This window comes from Anopheles arabiensis, chromosome 2 (assembly GCF_016920715.1).
Source record: "Anopheles arabiensis isolate DONGOLA chromosome 2, AaraD3, whole genome shotgun sequence".
Classification (NCBI taxonomy): Eukaryota; Metazoa; Arthropoda; class Insecta; order Diptera; family Culicidae; genus Anopheles; species Anopheles arabiensis.
The window spans coordinates 96,871,559-96,891,896 of NC_053517.1; the positions used below are offsets into that span (position 1 = coordinate 96,871,559).

Consider the following 20,338-nt stretch of genomic DNA (forward strand, 5'->3'; position numbering starts at 1 on the left):
GACAACCAAGGGGTTTTCTTGGTGGGTTGTTTTATTTTTACATTTAATACCGCTGCACAAGACGCACTTTGGATCCGCATATTGACCTCTTTCTTTTGGGGGTTTTTGGCTGCGGGTTTTTGCTTCCCTCGCTGCTCTTATAGTCACCATTTCTCTCCTTCTGTGTTGTCGCACTTCCCCCCACCAAGTACGAATTTGATCGTGTCGATGGGTTTGGTACACACACGCGGCACCAGTACCGTTGCTGCCCTTTTTCGCGATCGTACGCGGTTTATTTATGTCGAGTGTATGGTGCGTTTTTTTTTTGTTTGGCAGTTTAAACAACGCGTCTTTTCTTTGTTTTTCCTTTTTCGCTAGGGGTTGCTGCAGTGCCTTCAGCTTCTTTTCTACATTCGCGTGCACTTTTTTGGCATTATCTGTGACTTTTCCTGTTTATTTTTATTGTCTCCGTGTGCGCGCGCGTTGCGTATTTGTTGCCTTCTTCCCGCATTAAAGCCTACACACCCGTTTTCGAGAATCGAAACAAGCTCCGGCATTTTAGATCGTGTGAAACTGCCAAATTCGCAATTAATGTTAAGCGCCGCTGGGAGCGGAAAGGAGTGAGAAACGGGTTTTGCGACGGTTGGAGAGCAGTTATTGCACGTGTGTAAAGGAAACTCAACGCCCTAAGGAGGGAGCATACAACCGCCCTGAATTGCTTCATTTCGATGCTGCAAATGTCAACGAACTGGATTGATTGTTTCCAAATTGAGACATTCAGCAGGATGGATGGGAAATTTCTAGCCCCCTTGTAAAGGAGCGCAAGACTAAAATGGCTCAAAAAGTGACTGCCATTTTGTATATTAAAAATAAAATGGTGATTTAATTTGCAAAATTTCACATCCTTGCAACACTGTTGCCCAACACACTTGCATCATTCACTTGGTAATTTTACAAGTACAATTTTAAAGCATGAGCTCAACTGATGGTCACATTCCATATCACAACCACCTCAAGCCAGTGGGTAACGTAATTTGGCTAGCACTGAACTAGTGAACCGTCCTCCTTACTAGCCGGTTAGTATGTAAATTTAGAAAACTCGTCCCCGCCATGGAATGTCAGCTGGGAGAATATTTATTACAACGTTTGTCAGCGCAATGAGCTCAGCTTATGGACTGCCCGCCCTCCCGCGCTGAGCTCATGTTGCAGTTTACGAGCTCGTACGCGTTTCGGACACGACCTGCTGGATTTGTTCAGGCACGTGTTTGGATGCGTGCTGTTTTTTTTTTTCATAAAGAACACACACACACACGATATGGGTGAATCTTTACTTTTGCAAATGGTGTGACTAAAGATTAAATTGTAATTAAGTGGTGTTAATAAAGCGCCGCTGATGGATTTCAATGGCACGGAGGTGATGTAAGTGCAGCGCTGAAGGATGTCAATACGAATGAAAAGTAATGACTCGCGACACTTCTACGCCAATTGAACATACTCCTATCAAACGAATGAGTAATTATGAAGTGACAATTGATAGCATTTATTACGCTACAATGTCGGCGATGTGGTTAGGTTGTGAAGCTGTTGTCAAGTGTGAGTTACGGCGCACATGTATCGGATTTATCTAACATAGTGGTGGGTAAGATTGGAAATAAAACTGGAGTAAACTCCGATACAAATCCTGAAAATTTCAGAACCGACTCTGAATTGTCTGAAGCGGTCCGAAATCGTCCGGAGTTGTCCAAAGTTGGAGCCATCTGGAGTCGTCCGAAGTCTTCCGGAGTCGGCCAGAGTCGTCTGGAGTAGTCCGGAATTGATCGGAGTCTTCCGAAGTCGTCCGGAGCCGTCTGAAGTTGTCCGGAGTCTTTGTAAAGTTGTCCGGAGTTTTCTGGAGTTGTCAGGAGTTGTCAGAAGTCGTCCGGAGTCGTCCGGAGTCGTCCAGAGTCGGCCAGCGTCGCCAGGAGTCGGCTAGAGTCGTCCGAAATTGTTCGAAGTCTTCCGACGTTGTCCGGAGCCGTCGGCAGTGGCGGATTTAGGGTGTTGGGGGCCCTAAGCGTTAAAAGGAGTAGAGGCCCCACGGTTGGTGTCGAGCGGGGGGGGGGGGGTGCATATTGTTGCATTAGGTTTTGAATCAAACACACCTTAAAGCGTTTGCTGGCGGGGAGGGGGGGTCAGAATCCCTGTACTGGGCCCCTATAGTTTATGAGTCCTTTCATCCATGGGGCCCCTATCTAGCACAGAAGCTCTCGCTGAGACTACTGTACACACTGTTCTAAATGCTGGAATTACCATACACGGGGCCCCTACATTGACGAGGCCCCCCGCGGCCGCTCAGTCCGCGTACCGTTAAATCCGCCACTGGCCGTCGGAAGTTGTCCGGAGTTTTTCAGAGTTGTCAGAAGTCGTCCGGAGTCGTCCGGAGTCGTTCGGAGTCGTCAGAAGTCGTTCGGAGTCGCCTGAAGTCGCCCGGAGACGTCCAGAATAGGACACATCTGAAGTTGTCTGGAATCGACCAGAGCCATCCGAATTCATCCGGCGTCGGCCAGAGCCGGACGAGGGATCAGCATTACTCTGCACCTTTGCTCATTGGCATTTAAAGAGATTTTAGTTTTTGGTTATTTTCAAAACACCTTGGGTTAAGTAGCATAGGAAAAAAAACCTGAAAATCAATGAGCATTTACCCAATACATGGGTAATCGATCAACATACTAAATATAAGCAATTTTTGGGTTTTTGCAGACAAAACTGTGTGATGTTACAGTATGATTTTGCAAAAATAACTTACATTTCGTCAAAACATGGAATCTAAAAGATGCGATACAAAACACACAATATTTTTTAGTTGTTGTGATATAAAAATGTGATATTTTTTATCATCAATTCAAACAAACTGTCAAAATCACTGATTATGACGACACTTTTTGCAACGCTATTCTACATCCTCACTCTATCGTCGTTGCCCTTGTAGCCTAGTGCTAGTTTGCAACGATTGACCAAACGGCATCACTCGGCAATGAAGCCGACGACCGGGAAACTGTTCTCGCGTAAACACTTCCCACTTGCTCAAGCGCCACCTTAGTTTACCCGTCGTCTTAATTCCCCCCACCCATTCCCACTGGTTGGCGCTTACGCGAAGGGCAGAATAGTTTCCCTTCCCCGTCCCAAAAAACCACCGAAATTTCTCACCAGCTCGGCCCGTGCAATGCACCTGAACCTTCGCCTTTAAATTCCTCACGCACAAAAGGGCACATTGGCGACCGTATGGCTGCGAGACGAGCAGTGAGTCTGTTCTGCCGCCGGTTCGTGCGCGTAGTTGATTTGTCTCTTGAATCGTACCGAAAAACAAAACCCTGGCCGGTTTTATCACAACCCAAAGTGCGGGTTTGTTTCCTATTTTGTGCGCGCACACCACCACAATGAGGGAAGCAACACAAACACCTCACGATGCTCACGAGTTTCATTCCGTTCTGCTGCATTCCTTTTTCATTTCGGCGCGTCCGTAGAAATAGAACATGCGCTCGCAATGCACTTCTGTTTGAGTGGAGGAAATGTGCGAAGAAGAATACAAAAAAAAACACTCACAAGTGTCGACGTCCTAATGCAAACGTCAGCAGGATGATTTTTTTTTTTCGATGGCACCTGGACACATTGTACTGTGTTGAGCACTGATGGTGTTCTGCTGTGTATGCTTTTTTGTTGTTTATCCCCTTTTAACCAGCATTTATTCATCATATGGAGGTTTAGCACTGTTTTACTAATAAAAACAACCTGAAAAAGATAGCATAAACCTCATATATCAGTCGCTGCAATGAAATTAACCGTACAACGAACATAAAACACGATCCACCACACTTGACATTCTTCCACTCCAGCTCCATATAGCCCTTTTCAAAAGTACCTTCACTACAAACGTAATTAAAAAAAGAAGTTTACGCGTGTACAAAACCGTAAAAAATGCACACACTTTTCAAAAGCAAATAAACTACCACCCGTGCCGAGAGGATATGCCCTTGATTCGCAAAACCCGACCCACCCGCTGAGTCTGCACATTTATGCTGCGGCATGCACTTTTACCAGGTGGTGGTTGACGGCAGCAGCGAATGATGATGATGAATACGTGTGTTGACCACATGAAATGATCCTCCCCGTATAGCCCCCATTCCCCTTCACCCTTTACTTCACTTTCAATGAAATTTCGAGCATTGAATGCACCCGACCCGAGTTTCCATGCTCGCTGCTGTTTGCGGCATTCAAGGAGCACCGGGAGAAAGTATGTCCCGCACACCGACAATCATGTTCACACACTTGCTGCTGCTGCTGGGAAATGTCTGCGCTCGGTTCACTGTGAGCGGCACTGTTTTGTGCCGGAACGAACGAAAGAATGCAAATGAGAATAAATAGGTGCATTTTGGTGCGGTGCAGCGTACTCCGCCGCAGCGATTGCACCGAATCTTGACACATGATTCGGTCCGTCCCGTCCCTTGAGCACAGATTTTGCCGAGCTCCTCAGCGCTAGAGAGTGCTGTCACGGGTGTGAGCCAACAGGCAGCAAATGCAACGAATTCTACATGTCCGGCTTTCGGTGGTGCCGATCGAAATAACACACAAAAGAGCACACCTTTTGAGGGAGAGCGGGCACAGGAGAGTTTTGTTTGCAAATTTTCAGCCACAACGAAATGCGAATGCATATGTGCGGCAACACACGTTGCTCCCGTTCCGTTGCGACTTTCTTTCAGCCTCAACACGTTGAAAGGGCCCCGGCGAACGGAGACGATTCAACCGCAAACTGGCGGTGACATGGCATCGACTTTTTGCGGTTTGTGGCCGGCTGACTGCAGACACATTCCTTATCGTGCGTAAAACGTGTGCCCGCAGGCAACTGTCAACAGTATTTCAAACTCAGTTGATATGGTGAGCAGATTATTAACAGGTATTGTGGAAGTGTATTGCACTGTAGATGCATAGGCACACAGACACACAGGCACAGACATTATCTTTCCTCTGACAGGGATGAGTAATAATGAAGTGCTACACGCATCAAAAGCATGCGGTTTTGCAATTGTCAACTCTGTGGTTGATTGTTGAGAGAAGGCTCTTGTTTGCAAGATTGTAAATGAGTGTGGTTTTTTGGGAAAACTTCACAAGAGACACAGTGCAATGCTTCATATTTAGCAAACGAACAGTGTCTGAAGTTGCATTTTAAGAGCATTTCAAAACCACCACAAATCAACCGAAATGTACGTTTCATTGTTTGTTGTTTCATGTTTTCTTCTACAATGGATCAAAGGAAGTCACACACTGATTTGAATTTCGAGGTGGATTATATCTTTCAAATCGAACTCCAATGAAATCCTTTGCAACATCATTCAGGCACCCAATCTTGCAATCAAAAAGAGGTATATTGATCGATTCCTTTGCCTTTGAGATTGGACTCGAATTACCAGGGTTTTTACTTAGAAGAGACATGCTCGACACATTTTAGCTTGTTTGCCTATAATCGATCACATTGATCAATTCTACTGCTTTACACGGATTTACAGATAAGTTTTGGTTTAAATTAGCAAATCTTTGTACCAATAGTACATTTAAAAGAATTTAAAATTATTGACAAGTCAAAATTTTCATGTTAAACTAAATCCTGTACCTTGCCAAACAATTAATTTAGTGTCTAAAACTACCAAATGGCATCAACATAACTGAAAGGTATTTTTGTCGATAATCACGATATTTGTAAAACGCGTATATTCGAGATACGCTGCTGTCATATTATTTAAATTATATTTGGCTGATAGATCACGACCGGCTATTCATTCGACAAGATATTGGATTAACTCAAACAGCAATTTAGACATAACAAATACTGTTCAAAAAGCCTTAAATTTGAAAAGCGAGAGTGTGGTAATATAGGAAAGAGAACTGCATTGTTTTGCGAATAAGTTTAAACTTTTAACAGCATTCCTCAACAGTTCAAAAGATGTTTTTCAATAGTTATTTAATAATTGCGAAAGCTACGCTGATTAAAAACAGCTCGAGAGCGTATAATCATTCTGTTGAACATTGGAAACTGTCTCGGAAAACGGTGTATGTTTTGTAACCAAAGTCAATAGATTAAAAATACTTTAGTACATAAAGCCAGCATAAATCCTTATATTGAAAACTTAAAACATTCCTCTTTCCTCAGTTCCTTCTCAGCTCATTCCTGAATCTTAATACGTATTGTCATGTATGTGATAATTATCTTTGAACAAGATTCTCTGATGAAATCGTTCATACACTGATGTAGAGTGGTTCAATACATCACATGGACGAAAGCGAAAAAAACGAATCTAAAAAAATCAAAGAATCCCAAGGTACGAAAAGCAGCAACAAAAAATCTATCCAAAAATCGATTAAATTTAAATTGATATCCGTCAATCAAATGTGTAATAAGATAACCTACACTTAAATACAAAACTGTTGAGGTACAATCAAAAACATGCCTCATTTTTTTTTTAATAATACAACAATCAAATAATAATAAAAGAGCAATACCAACATACCTGAGGGTTTGCGCTTTGATCGTGTGAAACTAATTTCCTGCTCTTTTCGGATATACACATTATGATCGACCTCTTCGTTGCCATCGCACAAAGAGGCGTTTTTTCGATTGCTTCTCCCGCTTTACAATTCGAGATCCGTTTTATTTTCTCGAAATCCGAGTTGGGTCGTCGAATTCAACGTTCTCTAAATCAATTACAATCGATCGCCACATCTAAACTGGATGGCTAATCCTCTGGTTCCTCCTCCTCGTCAGCCTCTCCTTCCTTCTGCTTCACATCTTTATCCTCTTCACTTTCATCATGGTCCTTCTCGGCTTCCTTCTCCGTATCGGCAACTTTCACGCCCGGATGTTGCTCTTCCTGGTCGTCGCAGGACTTCATTTCCGGTGTTTCTGATTCTGTGTCACCCGCTGGGACAGTTTCGGTGGTTCCTTCTACACTGGAAGGCGGCGAAGCCTCTCCTGTGTCCTTCTCCTTCTCGGCAGCAGTTTCCTCCGTTTCGAGGTACTGTTCCCAGTTGCCGCGGCGCTTGTCAATGTCGGCATCAGTTTCGGCAATTCTGTCGATGGGTGGTTTATAAAAAAACACACACAAAAACATTAGAAAAGGTGAAAAGTCCCCATTTTCACTTGCCCGAACGTGACTTACCGGTACTTTGTCCGCCCGTCCCAGATCGCTGCCGTCAGCTTTCGCTGCCCGAAGAAGCGCCCATTCATCATCTGCACCACCAGGTCCGCTTCCTCCGGGTCGCCCATCGTCACCTGGGCCACCCCTTCCGGGTGCCGGTCGTACAGCAGCACGCGGCGCACGGTGCCACACTTGCCGCACTCCTCGCGCAGATCGTTCTGGTACTCGAGCAGCAGATGGACCTCGCGATCGAACAGCTCCGGCTCGAACAGGTTCTTGATGATGACGATACGCTCGTGCTTCGACCGCTCGCCACGCATCTTTTCCGGGCGCCAGTCAAACAGCCTGTCAGACGAAAACAAAGAGGGTGAGAAGGAGCATTCGATTAGCTGTTGCCGTGGCTCCGGCTCCGTCCGTAAGTAGCCGCGCAATCGATCGGTCAACCGTAAAATCGTTCTCGCTTTTGGTGGAATCATCACTTCCTGCTGCTGGCTGTGGTTGGATTGTGCCTGTGCACGCACTAAAAACTCGTTAAAAGTGTAGCACACGGGACGACCTGCTTCTCGTCCGGCAGCGTGTTCCGTCGTCTTCAAGTGGCGCCTCTCAATAGGGCCCAGAGTGTTTGCTAACGCACGGCACGCAAAACCATCCCTAATCCGCTGTTTGGCGGTAAACTTGCGAAACCAATTGAAAATGAACTGCCTGCGTAAAGATAGCAAGCGCCCGTAAGACACTCTCAGCTCAACGCAAAAGCCGAACCGACCCAAAGTCTCAACGGGAGCACATGATCATGATCATCACACGGTGAGGATAACGACTGCCCTTGCGCCCTTGCATCGTGTGCGCCCGTCGACGGCGTGCCCTCTGTGTGTAGCGCAAGAAGCAAGCAACGGCACATCACGCGTAATGAGTCACACACTTGAAACGTGCCATTGAGCGGATAACCGCGCCGTGCCAGTTTCACACCACACTATAGCGTGGTGTTTTCGAGCTGTCGCAAAATGGTGCTCGGAAGAGGGGGGAGGACGGTTGAGTTTTTTGCAAAGCAGGAATAAATTAACGTTTCGCCGCTACTTTCTCGGTGGAGGCGCCAGGCGCAGAACAATTTATACATAAAAAAACAACTCCAAATAGAAAATCCCGCTGGAATAACAACATCTTCTCTTACTTGAAGTCATTTGTCGTGATTCATCACGCGAAGAAGTGCATACCGAAAGGAAAACATACACACTAACAGAAGGAAGATTAACAAAGGCAGCTAGCGAAATTGCGGACTTGTTTGTATTGTTTCGAAAGCAATGTTAATTTATTGCACATACTCAGCATTAAGCGCGTGCGGCACGTACGGGCAATAAAAGTGCTAAATTAAATACCTGTCTCATCTGTTTGTCTTGCTCGCTGCTAAAACAGGCACGATGAGAGGAGCACATGCTCTTACTCACACCGTTACTGGCCGCGTTACAACCAGCGGCAAGCGTAGCACTTGGTAAAACCCCACATATTTTGCTGGCGACATGTGTAGTGTGCGTAATTATCTCGTCGTTTCTTAATAACACGCTAATGTTTATTGGGTCGTATTTTGATGTCGAAATACGCGCATATAGATAGAGTGTAAGCCGATCTGTGGATGGCTATCTCTTCCCTGTCAATAACCGTTTATTTTAAGAGATCAAAATTAAGCACACCTTTCTCGGGCCATGAAGACATCATTCCCATTATAGCCAACAAACACTTTTATCTTAACAAAGCGTCCTTCACGGCGCGAGAGCCAACATTAGCGCTGCCTTATTTGCTAACGAGCAACCACAACCAATCGCGGGTTTAAAACTGAAACTAACTTTCGCTTGCGTTCCACTAACTATCAAAGCGAAACACCGCAACAATTAGCATCCGAGTGCGCCCAAAGCTGGCATGGTTTCGTCTCTGATCAATCCCCTACGTCTGCTCCGTCCGTCTCCGCCGGGGGTGTGCTAAATGAGAATGATCATAATTTATGCTAAACGCTGGCCGGTCAGGCAGAAGCGAAAACTGCCCAACAAGCGTTTTGCTACGCCACGTAAGAAAAAATAAGCAAGGAAGAAACAACCTTCCCCCAGGGGAGGGGCAATACTTACGATTCCTGCATCTTCTTCAGCCGCTCCTTCTCCTTTTTGCGCATTTTTGGCTTGAGCGTTGGGTTGTATTCGCCCCGCATCTGGAACTCGGCCCGCTGCACTTTGATCTTGTGGCCGCGCACATCGTAGTTGTCGAGAATTTTCAGCGCCAAATCGACGGACTCGATCTGAAAGTGAGTGGAAGAACGAGAAAACAGGAAGTGAATAACTATTTCCAGCTGGGGTTTCACGTAAATCTAAAGCCAGTATACTGTGAACAGCATACGAAAAGTTTACAAATTGGTTGGTAAAATTAAACAAACCGTTAGCACTACAGCTCCCGCACAATGAAGCTGGCTTTAAACAAACGCCCTCATAATCAACCTTACGGCAAACGCTTTTCGCTTTTGGCAGTGTCAATACCGGGTCGACCACGGTACGAGCGGTCCACTTTCCAACTATCAAGCCCTTAAGTGCCATCAAGTACGCACACGAGAGCGTTTCAATCTGAGCAAACACGGGGAAGAGGAACTCCAGCGTGATCGCGGTCGCGTGTCCACCAGTAGCCACCATCACCCGTTGCGAGCTGCATCAAAGGTGCTAAATGCAGCGCAAATATTGATACTTTCATTCGGCACCGGCCACGTGACACACACGCATGCCGAACGGTGGGACTTGCGTTTTGCGCAAACACACTCCGCTCGCGCTCGTTACTTCAGCGCAACGGCAGCATAAAAACGCTGACAATCGAAGAAGATGGGGCGGGGGGATGAGGCCCTCATTGAAAGCGGGATCGATATTATTTGTCCAGTGCACTCGGGGTGCTCAATTTGCTGATGACGTTTTCGTTTCACTACTGTCGCTGCTGCTATTATTGTTATTATTATTACTACTACAGAGCTGTTTGCTGTACCTTCGGGAAGTTCGGGAGGGAAAGGAGTTAAAGACTCGCTTCCACGGTTACGTATATGCGTCCCCGTGGTGGTGATGCTGTCAGGGGGCAAAGGGAAAGGAAAACACAGCCAGTGGAGTGCATTTCGGAATGAAATCAATTTGTTACACACGACTCGCTTTAGTGCAGCGGGTAAATAATGGGTCACCGAGGACTCTTAGGAGCACAATTTACTCCGAACAGTAAAGCCTCGGTACTCGATCAATAGCCCAATTGGAAGTATATGGAGCTGAAGACTTCCCAGTCACAGTAGTCTGGCACTGGTGAAGAGGTTCAAAATTAAGGTATAAAATTAAATAAACTCAAATAAATTTTAAAGTAAAGTTATGGAGGTATTGAAACACATATTTGGAATTACATTCGACGCAATTCGACAAAATATTGTGTAAAGTGGTCCTTTAATTGGACTCTGCGAAAGGGGTGTCTCGATTACATCCAGCATGTTATGATATTTTTCATTTTATTGTGTACAGACAAATAATATCTTAAACTGTGACATGAAGAAACGAGTATTTTAAGGATACAAGATCCATGATCCATTTTCGATCCAGAGTCATTTCAAGGTAGTTGTGGGATATTTCCTAAGAATTGAGACAGCGATCAAGGACCAAAACCAAAGTCAAAATCCAAACCAGAACAAAACTAGGACTGTTTCAACAACTTATATCTATTAGCCGGTACATTACCCAAACAGAGATCATGTCCCTGGGACAAGAACAGAAGGTTCTTTCATTGGAGTTCAGAATGAACGTCGATAGAGTCAGAATTATATGCCATAACTAACATCTAAAATAGGTAAAAATTAATACTGAATAGTAGTATAAATTAAACCTGTGCATGAGCCCTATAGTAAAAACACAAAGGCAGATATCTAAAAAGATAATATTGGTTAGAAGAAATCATTTTACGGAAGCCTCATTAACTACATCCACTTTTGACATGATATCTTAATGCAAAGGCTCTAAATATTTTATATAGTATCGGAAATACTACCTGAGTTCTTCGTTTTTAAAGAACTTTCAAGGAGAATTAAAAAAAACTATTATTAGTTATTTCCTCTAGCGAATCTTCATTAGCATTGCATGTCTAAATTGAGTTTGAGCATAACATAATTTCAATTTTTTTAACGAACTTTTTTCGCTTTGATGTGTACTCCCCCAAATCCCAGAGCACGAAGATGACATCGTGCAGCATATTTTTATCATGATTTGATTGCAATTAAACATAAATTCCATTCGAAAAAAGGGAAGCGAGATAATGAACTTGCGTATAAAATTTCACACCTTCCTGGCATGATGAGCGAGAGGATGTGGACGGTCGTCCGTTCCGCAATCTGACCTAATTTCTCGCTTCATTCGATCCATTCTACAGGCAACAGGCATTAAAAAAACCCCATCACAACTCAATCGCGGGAAACTATATCCTGACCTACGGTTGAACACGTCTGTGTGAGGAAATTGAAAATGAAACATACACACAAAAAACAACTCTAGCTTCCGGACCACGGTTCCGCCCCACGAATGCGTCGTGAACCACCGCGAGACGATGCCCCTGCCAAGACTAAACAAAAACCGCTTCGATGCGACCACCGACCACCAACTCGACGATTAGCCCTGGTGTGTGTGTATTGGATGTCAGCTACGTGCTGGGACCACCGGTGATTTCAATAGCAATTTGGCTTCGGTTCAAATTTGGCATTTTGGTTTGGCGTGTGCGTGGTACACCCTCCCCGACCCACCAACCCCAGCAGCGTATCGTGTTTCAAAACCACACGGTTTTCAAAAAATCAAATCAAACCCAAACTCACTGGTCTGTCGGTTACAATAACAAAACCTCGGGCTCTCGGGTTCGACATGACCGAGCGCAGCGATCAATTTCAAGTGTGAGCAAGGTGTAAAGTGTGTTCGGTTCACTAATCGGACTATGACCGCACCTTACTTAGCACGGCGAAAAGGGAAGGAGGCCCATACGAAAAACAAAACTGTCGACCGTGGCACGACCATGGTGGGCCGGTTGAGCGGCGAAAATGTCGTGCTGGCAACATCTTCAAACGAGCCGGTTTTTTTTTTTTGGCTGCATTTTGTAAGCGTTTTGTATGCAGCCTCTGACACGCCTTATCGCAAAGCAAAAAACGAAACGAAACAGTAGCGAGGTCCTGTTGGAGGTGAAAGAAATTAACATGTTTCAAATTTTTGATATAAATTAAGCTCTCAATTGCACTAGAAACCCCGTTTGGACGAATGCCAGCTGGGCAACAGCGTTCTCGGCGGTTCACGGCATAATGCGGCGCGAATGTGAATGTGCTATTAACATCGCATTTGTTCTAATTATCTACCCCAAAAATCCACCCCAAACACCAGTCAAGATGGTCAGTCTGTTTGGCATCTTACTGGCAGCAACAAGAACATCACCACCAGACACTATTTGCCCTGCTTGCTGAACACTCTAGCGCTCTAAGTGACAAGTGACAAGATACTTGGACACCCCCCGGTCGGTCTTGGCCCCACTGTTTACGAATTGATCATATTTAAATGCTATAAATCCTTCAATTAATCAATGGGTCAAACCCGACAGCGGCCGGCTACTGTAAAGATGTTACCCACAAACGGCTACTGTCCTCGGGGTAGCACACAACACACTCTAAACAAGTCCGTTGACGATGAGAGCATAATTTTAGCTGCGGTCGCCACGCAGTCAGCAACCCCAAAACTTCAAGGTTTACGCCGTGATCGGTTCACTTGGTTCTGCTTTTTTCTCTGAACGCACGATGACTCTTGAGAAAACGAACGTGCAGCAGCAGCAGCAGCAATAGAGGGTAGAAGAGAAGCGTTCAAACGCAACGGTTTCTTTGCGGCCACCTCCTCCAGCCACACAATCGAAAAGTCAAACGCACGTTTTGATTGATCGTGTCAAATCATATGATATGATTGGCCTTCGGTATTTTTTTCTTTTTCAGCGCTCTGAGTTTGGGGACGGTGGTTTTGGACACTGGCCGCACGGTCCGGTCGGGGGACTGCATGCTGGTCATGGTCGATGGAAATGGAAATCTATCCCTCCTGCCATTGATATTCCCTTTTTCGGACCAGAGGAATTGGTATTTAGGGGACAACGAGCGATCCGTCACTAATTTTGTGCTGAGGTTTCATCAGGTGCGTTAAGTGCCGGGTGGTTAAGGAAGGAGTTGGAGGGAGAGGAGGAGCAAAGGCCTTTCTAAAATTCGATGCTCCAAATTATCGAACGCATCGAGAGGCGCTTCGTGGATGACGAAAAGAAAGGTTAAAACAAGCAAGTCATCGGGTAATGGATGGCGCGTCATCTTCTTTTGGCTTACATTCAAGTTTGAGAAAGCAATTTAGCTCTGGGAAAGAACACAGCAAAGAACGTTCTTCTCAACAAAAAAAGCAAGACATATAAGAAAACAAAAACAAAATGAAATAACATAGAAAGAAAGAAACAAGAGAATTGAAAAAAGCAACAAAAACACGTGGCAAACAAGAAAAAAGAACTAATAAAAGAAAAGATACAAAAAGACAAAAAAGGTACAAAAACACATGAAAATCAACAAAAAAAAGCCCACCATTACGCACGCAAGTCATCAACGGCCGCCGAGGAGACATACATGAAAAGACGCACAACACACTCATGAACACATTAATCAAAACACTCTCAAGGCTCACTTTCTTCTACCCATTGACTACTCTCCGAGGGAGTGAGAGTGCAGAAGAAAGCAGTCAATAAAATTGAAAGCCTGTCCGTGGTGGTACGGGGGTACCACCTTCACCCAAACCCTCCCCCAGTTAACTCACCAACCCACTACTGCACCCGTGTTACACGCGGGAGCTATGTTTAGCGTTCCAAGCACGGGAATATCCAGAGCACTCATTAAAGACTACCTTTCATCGCACATCGCGCGGCCTCTGCACAATCAAGCAATCATGCAAATCATCATCAGCGCACCCCCAGGTCCCTGGAGGGGTCCTCGGAACAGCACCGCCACCGCCCGCCACAGTCCTTTTCGTGCGTATTATTCGCGTATGCGCATTGAAAATTATTGTAATCAACAAACGGTTGGAAAAGCGCCTCTCCATCGTGTGTGTGTGTGCAGGATGTGTTGTTCCGGGAGGAAGAATGAGAATGGGAGGATGGGACTGTGGGGAAATTTCCCACTTCCCAGCTCGATCGATAAGAACACAGCGCCCAGCGATAGTGCGCAGGCAAGCCGTGAACATTGGCCACAAGCGACGCGCATTGCCGGTGGTCCTCGTACCACACATCGTGTCATCGCGGTCATTTCGGAATGGCACAAAGGCGCACGAACCTCACCTGAAGGTGATCGAATTTTATTGCCATCCGCCTCCCGGTTAAGCGTTTTCAGCGGTCAACGCAGACCATGGAATTTATGCTGAAACTCGAAACACGTGGTATGGGACGCAAAATATGGTATTGAAATTTAATTATCGACACTTTACCGTAATGACCATCAGTAGCCGTTTGGGGGGGGACGTTACGGTTTCCCATCAATTATTGCCCCGAGAGAGGAAACATCGGGCCAGTCACAAATGACAGACTGGAAATGTAACCACACACGTGGCAATGGGACAAAGAGAGAGGATGACATTTGGTGATGTTTGCGCACAGGTGAACATAGCAGGCCGGACGATTGACGTGGGACATGGGCGATAAACAAACATCAGCTGCCACAGGCAATCGAAACAGGCTGTGTCATTTCCTTCACTAATAGTGGAAGAAATTCGCTCTCAATTCTGTCCCAATTTCTGCAGACGACACATTGAAGTTAGATTAGTTAAGTAAATATTCCCTGATCGTCACGAACTTTTACCATCTCTCTATTATTAGTTGGTGTATGTGTGCGTATTTTCTCTTTAAATCTCCCACCCCGGTGGCAAAGTGAAATGTGAGTAAAATAACAATTTTTATCATCCAACCACTCTGAGCCATTGTACACGTGTGTGTGTGTGTGAGTGTTTGTGGTTCAGGTCCGCTATTTCCAGACTTTTTTTTTTACTTTCTTCACTTCCGGACGAAGCATACAGCGCGGATAAAAACTTTACATGCCGTCATACCATCGCTTGAAACCCCCGAGGGATACATATGGTAATGTGGGTGTGTGTATGTGTGTGTGTGTGTGTGTTGCGCGGGCAGCGAATCTGCCGCTGGAGGAATTGCGCTTTCGGTGAATGTTTCGTTTCACAAACAAACACAAAAAATGGAGCTAAAAAAACCCCCCGCTAAAATGTGGGTTAGGAAAATATTGCTTTAAAAAATTCTATTCTATGCGCTACCACAGTGTTGTTCACTCGTGCTCGTGCTTTCTGCTGCTGTTGCTCCCTGAGGGAACGCAGAAATGATCAGCGAAAAGCGTACACACAATATGACTGCCCAGCCAAATGGAAAGGACGGCGCCTATATGACTTGAGGTGGAGTCTGTTGAGGGGAGAAGTTTGTATGAAGTAAGAGGAAAATCTACCCGTAGCGCAGCCTCCAACTTCCTGTTCCCCAATTCCCTTGACGGAACACGATCAGGAGGAAACAGGGGCTAAATTAACTGATGAGAAAAGAGATCAGACAATGGCTTTGATAGTAATGATCCAACATTTTAGTAGTCATTTTATTTTTAGCAGATTCAATTGGAGTTTTAAACAGTGCAATCCATCATTGCTTTGATATCATTATGATGTAATTTAGTAGAAGCCATCGCAAACCAACCACCTACACGGGATGTCATGCACGGTATAAATAATTTACAAAGAATTTTATTTATTATCCACAATAACAAAATCCTTCTGATAGATGAATAAATGATATGAAACGAAAATAATTATGCATTCGATTCGCGGGAATAATTATGGAATGAAAACAATAGCCTTAACCGAGATGCCTCAACATTTAAATTCCCTGTAAACACGACGCTTCTGTGAACATATGGGTTTTATTCGATTTCAATTTCCCCGCTCATGGGAATTCATTTTTAGATCCCATCCGCATAAAATTGCTGCACAAAAATAAATTGGTTCATTATCATGAAAAAATGTAATTCTCCCGAATCGTTCTAATGCTCATCTCGAATCCATTAGCCGGATAGCTAGCGCTAACCATCTTAGACCACTGTTTATCCAACGCGCACGTCTGTTGTTGCAACACGAACGCAAACACGAGTAAAAGTAACACGCGCTTTCTGCAGGCCAAACGGCCGTCAAGCGGCCGAAATTTGTCAAAACACAAACAACCGTACGGACAACAAACGAAAATATCCGTTATAAATCATAAATCATCTCGCTGGGTGTGAGGAATGTGCTACACGGAGCACCTAGCCATAGCGAAAATCAAACCCCAACAACTCAGGTGGATGGTGGAAATTATTTAGCTTAGCACACGCACACACATCCAAGCCATTCCACGATATTCCAGTTTCGGGACGAGATAAACGACACACGCACCCGGCAGAGAGGGCAATACCGGATCGATCAGTATAGGTAAAAGGCACCGGGATACGGGTACGAGCTCAGTTAATTATGATTTATCGTCCCACCAACCAGGGACTTCCCAAAAAAAGGGGGACGCAGAAGAACTGGTGTGCATTTTGAAATGATTCAAACTCCAATTCATACTGCAAATGGAGTGTGCTCTTCCCCCTATATGTGTGTGCAGCACATATAAATGCATACAAATGCATCCCCCGTGAAATGTAAATTGTAAAGCGCACTTGCCGCACGGCCTTCACTTCAGCGCAGAGAGAGCTTGCCAGATAAGCCACACAATAAAATAGTAATAAACGGCCAAAAGATAACTATTTTGTAGCATCAGCCACGAGCGAACGGAAAGGGAAAATGTGCACTGGCAAGTCCCATAATCGTACATTAAGCTCCAGTGCTCCGTGGGCTGGTGGTAATCTCCGGCTGCTTTATCTGGGGGTGGGTTAGCAAATTTACAGCAAATAGTCGCGCAACAGAGACGGCAACTATAAAAATATGGTCGAGATATTACTGCGACCTGCGGCAACGGCAACTGCAGAGATGTGGCGGGGAAATATTAATAGCCAAATGCACTCGTTTCCCCTTTTTGTCTGTTCTGCTTCTGCTGTATTCCGCTGCAAGTGTGGAGAGACCACGACGATGACGACGCCGACAAGGGGCAGTGTGGTTGGAGGATCATATCGCGCCTCATTACGGCCAAATGCATACCTAATGAGCCGTGACACGATTAGCGACCGTGCGCCGGTTCTCCTCTTCCTGGGATGCGTGCGAGTTCATTCCAACACTTGGAAAAGGGAATTCCAAGCTTGCATGAGCAGCTTTTATTCTTAATTTGATTGTGCAAAACTCTGGTTCTTGTTTTAATTTAACTAGCTTTAAGATCTTATATCTTTAATGGTTTTGATTCAATGAAGATCCATAAAATGTTAATCACACTTTTTCTCTTCCCATTGCAGACTTATCGTTTACGGTGTATCAGCGGTGTTTTGAAATCTGTAAGCAGGTAAGCAAAAGAGCGGCAAATAAAAAGCGCCAAACCGGAAACATTAAACACCTTTTTACTCCCTCCATCTCGCCAAAAACACATAACGCACCGATCGGAAATTAATTCCGACTGCCGCAAAACGTGCCCTACCACCAGGCGTCGCCCTTTTGCGCATAAAACGAGGTGAAATATTGATCAATGATCGTCGCAGGTTGTTGTTCTGCCCTTCCCTCGTCCTTGATTACCAATAAATAGAGGCTTTCCAGTCCACGGAGTGGGGTTTCGCTTTTTTTTATTATGAAATAATTAAAAGCAACGAAGCACGAGTGCGCCGTGCAGGAAGATAATTAAACATTTAATACCATCACAGGCACAGGCGCTTCTCGGCTAGGTGGCTGTTTAACTTCATTTTTGTGTCATTTTTTGCCTCCACTGTTCAAAAACTGCAATTCAGTGCAGCGCTCTAGCAGCATTTACGCTTTGAAGGTTATTTAAATTCAATTTTATCATGCTCTCGGGTTTTTTTTCTCCCTTCCATTCGCCACAACCCCAGTGATGCTGCTCGTTTCGTTCTGGGCTTTTTTGGGTTTTTTTTTTTTGCTGGCCAGGCCCAACTGTATCTCCAGGGTAGCACACGGAGGGGTGACAAAGTGGCAATAAAAATGGCGACCAAATCCCCGATAATAATCACCATTTCATATTCCACACACACACACACACACACACACACACCAAGCAATTCACCGTGCAAAGTCTCGCTTTCATTCGCTGTTTGACACTGTTTGAGCGCTTCTCCATTGGGGGGCCCATCCCATCTGATTTCTTTTTTTACTGATGGGCTTGATGTGCTATTTTGAATGCTGCGAGAAAAGGTGCAAAAAAATGGACCATAAAAAGCACCGACAAATGTTGCGCGAATCATTTCTGGTTGAAGTTTTACCCATGGAAGTAACACTCTTGCGAGAAGAGGCCGCACCCTTATTGCAGCATTCAGCAATGGAAGGAACAAAATGGATGATAATCCTACCCAGGGACGAAGAGGAAGGGCAGGGTGTATAAAAGAATGTAAAAAATGTGGCCCCCGTGTGCGAATGCGAATCGACATTTTAACGATTTGCGTGCGCGATGATGGCGTGTTTATAAATTTAAGGATTTAGATTTAGATATCAACAGCTGGGATGTGTTGCGGCGGTGCCGCTATCAGAAACCAGAACAGATTTGCCATTTTTGGAACGTGATTTTGCAGTAGCGCACGCACGGCTTTATGATGGCCGCTGCTTTTGGAGGTGATTACTGCTGAAACTGTGGTGGTGCTTTTTGGAATAGAAAACCCATTCAGCAGCACAATGGAATGGATAACCGCTGCAGGGCTGGACTGCTGCACGGAAACATAACATTAGCCACTGTATTTTGGTCTCATCTTTGTCCATCCTTGTACAATTGTTTGTTAGGACACTGCGTTGAAGGATAAGGGACAGTAACTAGTACGATACTAGGGGATGGGAGTACTCTATAGACTCTTCACCCAGTTATTAACCGCTGATCGTTTGTCATCAGCCAGTAGGGTAGAGTGTGTTGCTCCATTTCTTTCATTCTATCTAAGAGCAAAAGGGCAATTTTGTGTCCATTTTTCTAGCCCTTCCTTCGACCTTGCTCTCTATAGGTCACTCGATGTGTGTTTTCCACACCCACACACAAACACACGCAATAATCGCACGGAGGAAAAGGCAATCTAAAGCGGATCAAAGCGGAAAGCAAAGCGATAACAAATATTGCAAAAAACGATGCCGCTTCACTTTTCCTTCCATTTCACACACCAGAGCAGCGTTGTTGCTGCTACAGTATGGGGTGGTTTGGTTTCCCGGAGCGCAACCCGGTTCCGGATGATCGATCGGATAATGATTAGGTTGCATTTGAAAAGGGCAAGGGCGTATGCTGCAGATGGAACGGAGCAAAAAGGAAGCCGTCGTTTGCACTGCCGTACTGCGTCCTTGAGTCGCAGGTCGCAAAATGCACACGGCAGTAGCGCTGCAACAGCAACAATGATGATGATGATGATGATGTTACTGCTTGGCTGGTGAACAATTTATGCGACGAGCTCTAATGTCTAGCTACTGCACTGTTGCACCACCACTTGAAGAGAGGCTATATTTTTCAAAACGATGAAAGACAAATTGGTTTGTTTTGCAGACGGTAGGTGTAACCTTTCCGGAGACAGCTACTGGCCGAGGGTTTAGCATTACAATCCTTTAGGAGGAGACAAATAAAAATGCAAGCATCTCCGGGGTAAGCACGCTTTCCTCTTGCCGTTTGGTTGGGAGTGAAAATGGAACAACAATCTAAAATAGCTTGAGGGTCAAGGCCAATTGCATCACAATGAGGAGGACTTTGGGTTGTATAACTTAATTACGCTGCTTCGTTGCTTGCCTCTGCATTTTTACAACATTTTTTCGCATTTGTGGTGCTGTTTCATAATGGTTTAATGAACTCTACATTCGTTTTTTATTTAGTACTTCAATAGTATGAAGGTTAAAACAGGCATTCAAAGTGTCCAACTTTTAAGAAAAGGTCACTCTTCATTCGATACTTAGCTAAAGTTTAATGTTATCTCCAACGTAACCCTCCTAAGTCTCTTAACTACTCTCTTAACTATTCCGTTCAGACACCTA

At 44.9% G+C, this 20,338-nt stretch overlaps 2 protein-coding genes across 6 annotated transcripts in view; one reads left to right on the top strand and one right to left on the bottom strand.

Moving 5' to 3' along the window:
• LOC120898493 overlaps positions 1 to 20,338 on the top strand; it is a 93,251-nt gene that overhangs the window by 44,160 nt on the left and 28,753 nt on the right. For both annotated transcript variants that reach the window (XM_040304424.1, XM_040304425.1), the window contains exon 3: positions 17,641 to 17,687. The gene's annotated coding sequence lies outside the window, so the exon portion shown is untranslated. The remainder of the gene's footprint in view (positions 1 to 17,640; positions 17,688 to 20,338) is intronic.
• The window catches only part of LOC120898490 (HIV Tat-specific factor 1), a 61,256-nt gene continuing 47,543 nt past the window's right edge, over positions 6,626 to 20,338 (bottom strand). For all 4 annotated transcript variants that reach the window (XM_040304417.1, XM_040304419.1, XM_040304418.1 and 1 more), the window contains exons 3-5: positions 9,260 to 9,426; positions 7,167 to 7,490; positions 6,626 to 7,077 (exon numbers count right to left, since the gene is read on the bottom strand). In XM_040304417.1, coding sequence (XP_040160351.1) covers positions 6,744 to 7,077; positions 7,167 to 7,490; positions 9,260 to 9,426 — 825 coding nt within the window. In that variant the 3' untranslated portion in view covers positions 6,626 to 6,743. The remainder of the gene's footprint in view (positions 7,078 to 7,166; positions 7,491 to 9,259; positions 9,427 to 20,338) is intronic.